At 47.2% G+C, this 12,750-nt stretch overlaps 1 protein-coding gene across 1 annotated transcript in view; it reads right to left on the bottom strand.

Moving 5' to 3' along the window:
• sema3c (sema domain, immunoglobulin domain (Ig), short basic domain, secreted, (semaphorin) 3C) overlaps positions 1–11,781 on the bottom strand; it is a gene marked incomplete at both ends in the record, with an annotated part of 39,530 nt that extends 27,749 nt beyond the window's left edge. Inside the window, 2 exons of the mRNA XM_084447731.1 lie at positions 11,176–11,356; positions 11,773–11,781. Coding sequence (XP_084303857.1) covers positions 11,176–11,356; positions 11,773–11,781 — 190 coding nt within the window. The remainder of the gene's footprint in view (positions 1–11,175; positions 11,357–11,772) is intronic.
• Positions 11,782–12,750: the final 969 nt, after the last annotated feature.

Genomic DNA, 12,750 nt, shown 5'->3' with positions numbered 1-12,750 from the left:
CCGAAGGGCGAGGGCGGCGCAGAGGCTTCTGGGTATTGTAGTATTATTTACGTCGGCAGGTGGGCGGGCGTGCGCCTGGGGTTTACCTGGCAGGATTCCCGAGGTCACTTTGACCGCAAGCAATCACCCATAGAGCTCTCCACTGTGCAGCTCGCCATTCGACCTCAAGCAGTCATCCATATCGGTGGACAAGAGCTTGGCACAGAAGCCTTAAGCAGTTGAATAGACAGCCATGCCTCTCTTCCCCCTCCCCTTATAGTGGTTCGCTTTTGCAAGTTGGTCACGCGGAAGTGGTACAAAATCCTGCTATAGTGCCAAGAGACCAGAGGGGGCCATTCAATATTAAAGACTGCTGGTGGGCTGCTGTCTTTTCATGGTTGAAACATGTGCTGCAGAGCTGACCAACATGTTATCTAGAGGTTTTCCATGCCAGACAAAGCCTTGTATAGATTTATCCAAGGCTATGTCTCGCATGTTAAACCTCTACATAACACGTAGGTCTGCGTGGTGGCACTGATTATCAGGTCAGAGATCAGCACTAGATAATACCCTTGATGATTGGCTTAACGGACGCACTTTCACCCTGACTTAAAGGGTTTTGTCAATGAAGGGTTCAATAATTCATCAGGTAGTTAGCATATCCCTGTTCAATTCACATTTACACGTATTCCCTCAATTTCCACTGCAAAAGGCACATCTATCCGTGGTTAGTTTTAGACAGCATTGTTTTGTAACCACGTCCAAGAACAAGTTGCAGACGGCCTACTGTACAGGGTTTGCTCCCGTACGAGCTAGTCTCTCATTGAGTGTATGCTATTGATAGTTCAAGGACATGTCCTTTGTGTGATAGGCAGAGAAAACGGCAACAACGGCAACAATCTTCCCATTCCCACACACGGTACAAGAAAGCAGAACACTTTGATGAACAGTCATGTGGTAATTGAAAGCTGTGGGCAGGGGCCATCTTGTCAGTCAAGCCCACAATGTTTTGGCTGTAATTAAACCGAGAACCAGATTGCACTGTTCATTCTGCTTTCGATGAAATAAGGAGGGATAGCAGCGGATATTTTTTTATCCATTTTGCTGTGATTACTGTACGTCGAAGGGGAGTATGGCTACACCACGGTGATGAGCCCCTACCCTTCAAACACATAATGCCGAATGACGCACATCCACCCTTCAAACACATAATTCTGAATGACGGGGTAGGGCTCTGTTTGTTTGGTTGTTTGATGCTGACTCCCACCAGTAAACAACACAGCGGTGGTTTGGCTTCGGCTCGCCATAATGTACAAGGACGGTTTATCACATCACAGGATCGTAAAAAGGGAGATTAACTGCGGATGGGAAGTATGCTGCCTCCTTTACAAGAGCGAGGATTCTGCTGTACTGAGTCACTCGGGATGGAGGTTAGGGGCCCGAGGCCAGTGGTCTGATGGGGCGGGCCCCCGCATGTCCACAGCCTGGATCGAAAGCTCCCTCTTGGAGGGATTCAGCCAGGGATTGGGGAGGAGACACTCTCCGGCTGGATCAGCCAAAGACAGATGTTCAAGGGTGCAGAGAAAAGGAGGATGAAGGAAAGAGTTGTTGGTGGGATTCTTAAAAAGCCACAGTCTGTCACTTCCCTTCCCACAATATGACTAATTTGTTGTTGCTCATCGCCAATTCAGAAACAAATGTCAGGGCCTTCTTTTCAGACAGGAAATTAAATTTACACTTTATAACTTTAGCTGAATGACAAATAGGGCAGCAGTAGAAGATACTCAATGCCCTGCCATTTCCTTGGCAGTTCTCACCCCCGCCAGAGCAGTCTGTGGATATGACAGCAGGTTGAATAGACCTGTGGAGACTCTGGGCTTCCTGGACGAGCTACTACAAGCCAAGAGGTCTCCAGACCCTATTAACACCACAGGACTAGGCAGGCGGCCAATAACAGACCAGCATTTGTGTCTCCCATTCAAAACAGCCCTCTTCAATTGGCTGCACCCTCAAAGGGCAGCATGAATAGATTAGCCCCATGCAAATGAGGCCTGGTCTGCATTCACCAGAGCAAGAACCTGTGCCACTGTCGTCAGGGGCAGCCGGTGGGAGGACCCCAATCAGACGCCTTGACAAATATTGAAGAACGGACTTAGTACGCCCACCCTTTCCCATTCATGTACCCTCTGAAGATGGAGTGGGTTTCATCATAAAGGCCTGACTTCAAATGCCAAATACCACTAGTCTTTGTCTTGTTAATATCGAGGCTCCTTTGCCGGGGTTCTGCTTGGCTGCACTCACCTAATACAGTGTTGGTACCCTCACACATACTGAGACACTCTCAGCCTTGATCCTGGCAACTCAGGGGGTTGGAGACAAAAAATCGCACCGGGCCTTAAAAGGGATATTTCCGCCCTCTCCTTGGACCCTTACAGCCTGGCAGCATACAGTAATGGGGATACTGTACCCTGGCAGGTGAGGTAGAGTGGACCGTTAGGATGTCACGCCAGAGCACCCCTCGTTTCCTAAACGCTCCCTCCACAGGGAGACCACCCAGTAGGCCGACCGGGGCTCTGCAACAGAGTCGTCTAGCAGTCTCTCTCCCTGACATTCTCCACATTCTCGGGCGGGCGGCGGGGAGCGCACTCTCACCACACAAACATCAACACACACTCTGGGCAGGCCATGCACAGTGACCGCTTGTGTCGCGAACAGGGGCCAGCACACAGCTGACAAATCTCATCTTCCCTTCACCATTCTTGTCTGTCCTCTACTATGTAATGTCCAGATGTAATGGGAATCATATGCTGTTTCTGATGCCTGTGGCCTTTAAAGGAGTAATTGGGTATTTAGCATCATAAGCCCTGTTATAAGGTTATTTACGACCACGGTCCATATTACATTTTTGAGACTGTCACACCTGCAAACTCTGGAGTAGTGAAAAAGGTGACGACATACAAAACTAAAACCCTCTAGATTCACTGAAACTACCATGGTTAACATAAAAAAGGTGACTGTAGCCAAAAGGTGACATGTTTGCAGGTCTGGACTGTGCACTCTTGAGATATATAGTGCTCATTGTTCATGGCACAGCTAACAATAGATCGTAGATGAAAAAATCGACCGGCCAATATATATATATTTCAGATAGCCTTCTGAAATCTAGTCGCCAATTGTACATTTTACCTGCATTTGGCCAGTGGCAGGTGTTAATTTTCAGCCCTGTACGGGCATATATAGACTACAGTAGGCTATGTCCACAGAGATCCATACAGTAGGCCTAGCTGTGACATGTATATGCTGACAGATAACCTTAGAACAGAGCTTATGTTGCTACATACCAAACTACTAAGTATGACTTTTCTACCATTGATTTGTAAAGTGCAGGCCACATCACTCCATCTTGACTAGTAAGGCATCTGAGTATATGGTTAGCTTTCTCTTTGGCAGTTGGAGCGTTCAGGTCTCTTCACTCCGCAGGGTTAGTGGTGAGGTTATCCACTACCTACGTCACCGCCGGCATCGTTACACGGCTGGCTGACTGAAACATTCCCTCCAGGAGCCGAAACCGGAGAGGCTAACCAACCCGTCCGTCGCACTAGCTAGCCCAGCTCCTGCTGCCCCAATAGCACCTGGCCTCCTCTTCACCTGTCACAGGCCGCCCCTCCCCCACACATAACCTTTGAACCTAACCAGCAGGCGTCTGCTTACCTTTCACCCTTAACGGCTGCTAAATTAATACATGTTTTACTGTCAGCGCAGCTACAGGCACAGGGAGCCTTTCAGGTTGAGGCGAGCGGGCACGTACACTCACCTCAAAGGGGGCGAGGCACCCTGTCCTTATCGCCTCTCACAGAGAACTGGGAGACGTGCCTTTTTCTGCAGGCTAAACCTTATTGATAAATACATTCCGGTTGCGCAGCGCCTGCCCTGCCTAATAGAATTTGAAAGAAAATATAAAATAATTTGTTACTTTCTTGCTACTACCCCTACCCTCTCTCTTGTTTTTCTAGCTACCGCAGCGGGAAACAAACGCATCCGCACGCGATAGGCAGTCAGTCGAGTCTTTTTGAGGCAGACACAGGCATATCACAGGTAATGTGACCACTGGCTAACATTAGTAAACGTGTTCATTTTCGTTTTATAGCGATATATTGATGTGCTTTACCTTTTGCTAGTATACTAGCCCTAACGCGAGAATCAGTCTCTCTTTCCCTCTCCATCATGAGTTTTAATGTTGTCTTAACATCATCTCTCTCTAGGTAACAACCCCCTTAACCTCTCTCTCTCTCTCTCTCTCTCTCTCTCTCTCTGTGTCCAACTAAAGAAAATAGGCTAAATGTTATCTAATATCATCATTAAACAGTAACAGTCCAATTGTGATTGTAGGCTTCTAACTTAACCATTCATCATTCTACTGGATTGCTGTAGGTAATGCATCTTCATCACAGTGGCAACCTACAGCCCCCCACCCTCTACTGTGACGACTCTGTGACAGGAAAGCATAGCAGGTACAGTTATCACAAATGAACAGCCTATCTGATATAAGTAGGCCTACTTGTTGCCATCAGCTAATGTTCTATAATCATTATAATAATGAGTGGGCATACAGGCTAATAGACTTAAACGGTAACACAGTGCAATTGTATTTGTAGGCTTTTAACTTAAACATTCACTCTACTGGATTGCTGTAAGATAATGTGCATCCTCACAACGTCACAGTGACAACCTACAGGCCCTCCACCATCTACTGTGACTACTGTCACAGGAAAGCATAGCAGTTACATTACAGTTATCACAAATGAACAGCCTATCTAAGTGCTTGTTACCATCAGCTAGTTTTCTATAATGTGTGTGTGCGTGCGTGTGTGTGTGTGCATGTGTACTTGTGTGTGCGTGTGTGACACCAAGCAGTGATGATGCGATTGCTGGCTTTCTTTAGGGTGTGTGTAGTAGTAGTTGTAATAGTAGTACTTTTGTAGTACTGACCTATATTAAAGTCACTAAATGACTAATAGGCTAATATCACTCACAGCAACATAGGATATGCAGCTAGGTAGTTTGCTAGTTATTTATGGGTAGTAGTAGCCTACTTTTGTTTATTAATTTACATGACATATTTTGCTAATTAAGGTAAAAATAGGTAAAAATGTGCTGCGCGCACTGCACAACTTAAGTGCCCTTTTTTAAACTTCCACCACTTCCCCTCTAACATCCAGTCGCAAGTCCCTGGAGGCGAGGTTACAGAAGGTTAGGTTAAAGGATCATGTGAGTGAATGGATTTATTAGACGGGGGAGAAGCAGAGGAAGGATCAACTTTGACCGGACAGGTTGACACTGCCATGTTGAGACGGTGGTTTTGTCAGATAGTCTGTATTTCCTCACAGACCTCACTAAGCTATAGCTGTTGAATGATGGCAAAGTTGCAGGGTAAAAATCTGTTACACCCCTGCAGTTCATGTGAACATTTGTCCTCAGCTTTGAAAACCCAAATGATTCCTACAGTGTATCAAAATGCCTTCAAAGAATATATAATGCCTTCAAAGAATAGTGGTTATTATTATATTTATTCATCCTGCATGGAGATGGAAAAAAAATTTGGAGTGCTCTAATAAAACACTTTATAGAGAGTCTGTTGTTGTTCCAGAGGTAGTGAATATAATACAGCCATCTAACATTGGTGTTTCGTAAGCCTTTTCCCTAGTAGAGCATGGTGTCCAGCACTGGCCTTTACTATGGAAAATCTGTACAGCTTAATGCCAATATGAGAAACGGTCCCAAACCATCCAGCTACACTAAAACTCGGAAAACCATCCCGCTGCATAAATAATATGCTGGAGTTAAGAATCTTAAAAATACATCTGCAAAATAAGTAAAAACATTTCATACAGAACATAATTGGATCAATATAGTCCTGAGATTCAGCCATAGGAATTTCCATTTTGACCTTGGGCGTCGGTGAAAAGATACCATCCACCATATTGATGCTCATTGATTACCTTTCAGCGTGGCGTGGAGGAGGGACAATAAAACATTCATCAGGGGCTACTAGGTCGCTGGCAGGAATGTCAAAACACACAGACAGCAAGAGAAAGGCGGGCTGACAAGGCCTGTCAAACATATCAGACAGCGCAGCCAGAGGCATCCCTGTGTCTGCGAGCCTTCCCTGGAGAATGTCCACGGTCTGACTCAATCACTGAGCTCTTGTTAGGAAACACTGCAGAGGAAACACACACGCGCGCACACATGCGCGCACACACACATGCGCACAAACAAACAGCAGCCTGGCGGTTATTTGTATGTCTCAGTATTCCCCTGCCGACATCTTTGACAGGTCTCTGGCTTGTATTTGACGGAATTCCCCATGATCACGGAGCATCACTGATTTCACTTCAAAAGCAGTATTATGTTTGCTAATGCTAAGATTAGATGCATCTACAAAAGACGGGTGTATAATGTAAAGCAGAGGAGTGACGCTCCTTCATATTAGCGCTGTTTAGATTTCCATGGCCCAGAGCTCCTTCTGGTCCACTTCTGGTCTCTGTCAGCCCTGCCCAGACCCTGTCGTGACCTATGATCCTGCCCTGGATGACCCCAATGGGCGACTGCACACGGTCCTCTGTTAACCTACTCAGGTCCGCCTTGGCTGCGGGGTCAGGGATATTAGGCCATATTAGTCAAAAGGCCAAACCAATACCAGAGATCTTATCATGAAACCTTCAAAGAGCTGGGAAAAGCTGGATGATTTATAGTGTGGGTTTAGACTCTGGCTAGGACATCAAACCATCGACCTTGGAGTCTGAGTCACCTCCACTTTACCTTATTGGAGGTGAATGTGACATTGACAAAGGTTATACTGTTAATCTTACAGTACTGATCTCCTCGCTAAAGAATTCCAAAAATGTTCTACCTTGGACATGTTTCAGTTTCGGTGCTATTGTGAACTTTTCACAGTGAAGGCTCAAGATTGTCATTAAGATGAAGAAATTGGAATAGCCTAGGGGAAGATATTTTAAGCAGAGCGGAGGTATTCTGCTTAGAAATGGTTTCAGCTTTAATTTATAAGGAAAAGAAGGGTGGAAAACCATGGCTTTGGTCTCAGTGGTGATTCAGCAGAAAGTTTTGCCACAGCAAAGTAATCAAATACTTCTTTTTTTTCTCTTTTTTTTTTTTTCTTCAAGTGCTTACACACGCACTCGCACACACACACACACACGTTCCCACTATAGGTAAACATCCTTCACAGTGGGACGTCCCCCCTCCCTTCCATCCTATAGAAGGAGGGCCGAGGGGAGGCCGTAATGAGCCGTGATAAAAGTGAGGCCTAATCTGTGGAAGCAGCACAGCCCGGTGGACATCCGTTCCTGCTGGGGGTCCTGTGAGATGGAAGGCTGGTTCCGCTCAGCGTCTGACTGAGAACGCCTGGCTGGTGGCTCCGAACGAGAGGAGGCACTAATTAAAACCACAGACGTTATCTTAATCAATCTCTCACTCCATCCTGATCGTACGTCTCCCCGGGCTCACATCCAAAGAAAAGTCGGGAGGGGATTTCAATGGCGTGAGTGCAAGCCGGACCGCAAATGTATTTTCAAACAACGTGCACTTTTCCCACTTTTAAATAAACACTGGCGGTAATTATTACTGTGACACAGCCAACTCTAGTTGGCCAGAAAAGGCAAGGAGACTGATGAGGCTAAATGGACCTGTTCATAAACACACACACACAGGCACGCACGCCCATACATAAATGGGTCGCACGAGGCCTGTCATCTGTAAAACAATGAGCATAACTATTCAAGCCGGTGCTTAGTGTATAATCCAGTCTGTGGTCTCAGTGAAAAACAAAGAGCAGAACACTGGCAAGCCCGGCCGTACACATTCAGCCTCGACACTTATACAGTCGGGCAGGCGTCTTGGGAGGCCAGTGTAATATCGGTGTATAAACTTACTGACAGGTGCTGAAAACAACGTCGGGGGACTGGGGAAATGTTTCCAGTGCGTCAAAGGCAGGGTGTCAACGACACACAACAGCCAAAAGGCCTATGAGGAAACCTTGGGTGGAGTTTGTATTGTATATTATAAAATATCGTTGCTTTCTTCTTCTTCTTCTTCTTGGAAAGAATATTTCCAAGTAGCGCCGTCGCACGCATAATTCTGTCTTGATTAAAGCAACACCATCTGTCGTAGAGTTTGTTTGGGGAATAGACATTGCTACAAACAAGGCCAGAATAACATTCAGGCCCTGAGTTGAATTGATAAATCTGTGTGAACAAGGATTAGTGTTACCTCTTTGTGCTATCCTAGCGCCAACTCTGACACTTCAGATACCAATGAAAGAGGCCTGAGGATGCCAAGCTGCTGGCAGTTTATTATCCTATCCTGGGTTACAGGCTTTGCAGTGTGGGCACGATAAAACAATGCCCTTATCTACCTGGAACTACTTTTGACAAAATTGAGACTCTTCAAAAGCCATTATTTTAACTGAGGCAGGCGTGTGTTTATGTCAAATGTGAACTAAAAGGGACGCTAGACTAAATACTGAAATAAACTCATTTATGGAAAAAAACAAAATGGAAGGAAGCAACTGTTTTTTATCACATTAACAATTCCCCATGTCTGCAGTAGGAATGGAAGCCTGTGTTTATTATCCGGCTTTGTGGAAGAAGAGTAGTGGTGTCTGACTGTTTATTATTTGTTACGTTCTGAGGCTGCATTCCACCCTGTTTATTATGGTGTTTTGCTTGCCGTCCCACGGCGGTTGCCTGTGGAGGACAAGAGTAAGCAGTGTGAGACTGAGACCAGAAGAATGTGAGAGACAGCACGTTCTCCCTGAGACGAACGCAGGCAGACCCACCTCTCCCGCTGGATACTGCCGAGCCTGGGTAGAATTACAGAGGCAAGGGATCGAGAAAGAGAGAGAGAGAGGAAGAGAGGGAGAAAGAACGGGAGAAAGAGAGACTTGACCAGCAGCAGACTCCATAATCTGACCCTAGCCTTGTCCTGGAAAGTTTATTTTTCTCTCAAAGCCTTGGTTTAGTTAGTTACAGGTCGTAATAATAAAGAGGTCTTGACCTCTGGGGCCTAACAGAACCGGCCCACCAGAGTTGACCCTTTGAGTGGCGTACAGGTGCTGCCCCACCTGCTGTCCTCGCTCCGGCACAGCCGGCCTCCGTTCTCTCCCCTCTCCTCTCTCAGCCTTGGAGCGCAGCCCGAGCGCTGCAGTGAGGACTTCCAGAGGGGCGTTAACGGGAGAGAGGAGCTTTCTCCTTGGGACCAGCGAGTCTCCCCTGCGTCCCCCACATCTGGTTCTCTCATAGGCAGGAGCCGATGGAAAAATATCAAGCCCCGTCCGTCCACCTCAAACTCGAAATTCAGTCTCAACTCGATTGTGTTTGACACCAAGTGCACAGCATCTAAATCACGAATGGAATCCAAACAATTTACCCGTGATTTCTGTGTATGTCAGATTTTTAGCTCCATCAATCCAGCCTCGAAGGCAGGATCTCCTGGGGCTTCTCAGCTTCTACTTGCCCAATAATTCCCTCTAATGCTTCCTAGGGGACTGAGACATGGCAAAGTGCCCACATAGATCTTCATAAACACTCCTGACTGTCCACCATCAAAAGAAAGTAGCACAATTGAAGAACCCATCTACTATAACCCCTTTCACTGATGGACAGGATACACCCAATCCGGGACAGGAGAGACAAATCACAAGCACGCCTGGGAAACGCATCCCGGGATCTGCGAAAATTGAATCGTTTGCAGGATGGTGACCTCTGACCTCCAGGAATGGCCTGAGGAAAGAAAAACCCACAGGCATCTTGGCTTGGGTGATTATGTCCTCAGTGACTGCAGGCTTTTTCCTTCACTGCCACACTCCTCAAACCCCAGCCCGACGCCTGGCTTCTCTCCTGTCTCCGTGTGCTCTGCTGAGTGGGCCAGTTCGCCGCCTGTCTGACAGTTGGACTGCAGGAAAACGAGAGAAGGAGGGGACAGAATTGGGCAGAGGGGATGGAAAGAGAGGCTAAGAGCGAGAGAAGAGGAGAAGGTCAAATGAAACTGAAGAGAAAGCAGAGATGCGGTTAGAGGAATAAGGGTTGAGAGGATGAGAAATGGACACGGAGAGAAAGGTTGTGAGTTTTAATGAATATTAAAGAATGGTGGGAGGTAAAAAGGAGAGTGACCATGGCGAATCTCATCCTCACTGCCAGGGAGGTCCCCCAAGAAGCCCCTCCCATCACATCGCCACAGCCACTCAGACCACAGACTCGCACAGTCTGCTGTATAAACGCCATACTTAGCCTGAGGTCCTGAGAGATGATCAAACATCTCCAGCAGCCCCTGCACAATATCAACCCCACTGCTCGAAGCAGGCCGCACATCCATCTCTAGCTGAGTACGCGGAGGAGCAATAAGCCACATCAACCACATTCATCCCTGCAAACTCCCCCTGGCTCTCAGAGACGGTTAATAATTCATATAATCAGCTGTGTCAAGGAAATTCAACAAAACAACAGAATCAAATCCAGAGGCTGTAACAATGCCCGGAGGCCCTGGTAAGCAGCTTCCATCGCTGTGTACTGTGATTAAAGTTTAATCAGGACCAGGCTAGACCCAAGACATACAGTACACCAGAGCACCATCTCGCAAAGAGGCACGCACCGTTGACATGAGGCAGAGCTCAACAATGGAACACAGGCTCTTAGGGCCCTCTGAGGCCCTGACCAGGAACAAGTGTGACAGGTGTGTGTGTGTGTGTGTGTGTGTGTGTGTGTGTTGAAACCCCCCCCCCACTGTCATGACATATAGAGCTGAGTCAGTTAATCAAAGCATCACTGATTTACAACCACTTGGAATGGATAAAAATGAGCAACTCTTCACAAAGGTCAGTAATGACATACACAGTTCATCCTCTGGCACCACATATCACTGACCATTTGTAAGACATTATCAGATGATAAAATAATGGCATCGTTCTATAACCAGCTGTGTTGAAACACAACAGACCAAGATGAGACTGAGAGCTGACTTACTGTAATGATTGACATGTGTACTGAATTATTGTCATTCACCAACAGACCAAGGGAAATTCCTTGTAGGTGTAAGCATACTTGGCGAAACAAAATATGATTCTGGATGGAGTGTATGTCTACTACTCTTCTAGACAGGAACAGGGAATAAATGTCTCTTTACCTTCGAAGGGCAGGAAGACTCTCGGCAGAGGCTGAGAGAGGGAGGAGACGCAGGTGAAAAGGAGAGAGAGAGCCAGGAGGGGCAGCGCCCTCTGTGGCCACGCCCCTATCACCACCCCCAGAGGCGGGGCCATGACCCCCTCTGGCCAGCCCATCACAGCAGGGCTCAGGAACCACACCACCTGGGGAGAGAGGAGAGATACGTGCGTCACTGGTAAGATGAGCATATCTTAGGCCTAGGGGCCAATAAAAAGAGGCTTTAGTTTCGGGGAGAGAACTAGTTAGCAGCTGGGCAGACAGCAGCTCTTGTTACACACAAAATATAGAAGAACAAATACGGGAGAACAGGAGGAAGACAGTTTGTCTGATTTGTTCCATAGCACTTCAGTGTTATATAGGTTCAAAGCCCTCTCGGGTGGGCTCAAGGTAGCTATATGTTATTACATGACAGTTGAATCCATCTCTTACCCTATCCTTTCACAAACCTCCTGCTTAAATATGAATGAACTAAATCTACACAAAAGAGCTTCAGGAGAAACTCTCCGCCTGCTCTCTCCTTCCATTATTGATGAAGACAGGTAACGCCGCGGGAGTTCACCTCAAACATGGAGATTCTCTCACAGCATCTGCCTCCCATGTCTCAGTAACTCAGGCAGGTGCAACTTATACAAGCCCATAGCTAAACCATGCAACACACTGTGTACAAAATCATAATTGGCCGTATCCCCACCCCATAAAAAAAAAGAAAAGAAAAAGACTACACCCATAGCGTACCCATAGCGACAGATGTCTGTTATCATGGCTTATATATGAGCTATGAAAGATTGATAGGCGAGGCAGAGGTTGCAAGTGGATTTATGTTCAACTTTCAATGCAGGATGCAGCTGATGGGTGTAATGTTAGCTTGCACAAGAGGACTGGGGTCTCATGCCTCTGTGTGAGTGTGTGTGTGTGTATGTGTGTGTGTGTGTGTGCCCCCCAGTGCCAACCCCAGTCCTAGCCCCAGCCCCAAGCCTACTCCCAGCCCCAGTCCCAATCCCATTATCTGTCCCCATGCAGCTCCCAACCTCAGCTAACCCTAGCCCCCATTCTCCCCTGCCAAGCCGGGTGTGATCTCCCTGGGAGATGGCCCTCCCGCTGTCCTGGAGAAGTCAGCGTCAGACCCACAGCTGCTAAGCCAGCTAAGGCCATCGCTGAGAGAGCTGCATGCTGCTGCCAGCCAGCAGTCATTACACTGACACCCCAAACCCCCAGGATTAGAACCCCTACCACACCTCTCTCTCTACACTGAGAACACCCCAAACACCCAGGATTAGAACCCCTACCACACCTCTCTCTCTACACTGAGAACACCCCAAACACCCAGGATTAGAACCCCTACCACACCTCTCTCTCTCTACACTGAGAACACCCCAAACACCCAGGATTAGAACCCCTACCACACCTCTCTCTCTCTACACTGAGAACACCCCAAACACCCAGGATTAGAACCCCTACCACACCTCTCTCTCTCTACACTGAGAACACCCCAAACACCCAGGATTAGAACCCCTACCCCACCTCTCTCTCTCTACAC

This window comes from Borostomias antarcticus, assembly GCF_949987555.1.
Source record: "Borostomias antarcticus genome assembly, chromosome: 13".
Classification (NCBI taxonomy): domain Eukaryota; kingdom Metazoa; phylum Chordata; class Actinopteri; order Stomiiformes; family Stomiidae; genus Borostomias; species Borostomias antarcticus.
This window is presented reverse-complemented; position numbering and strand designations above follow the sequence as displayed.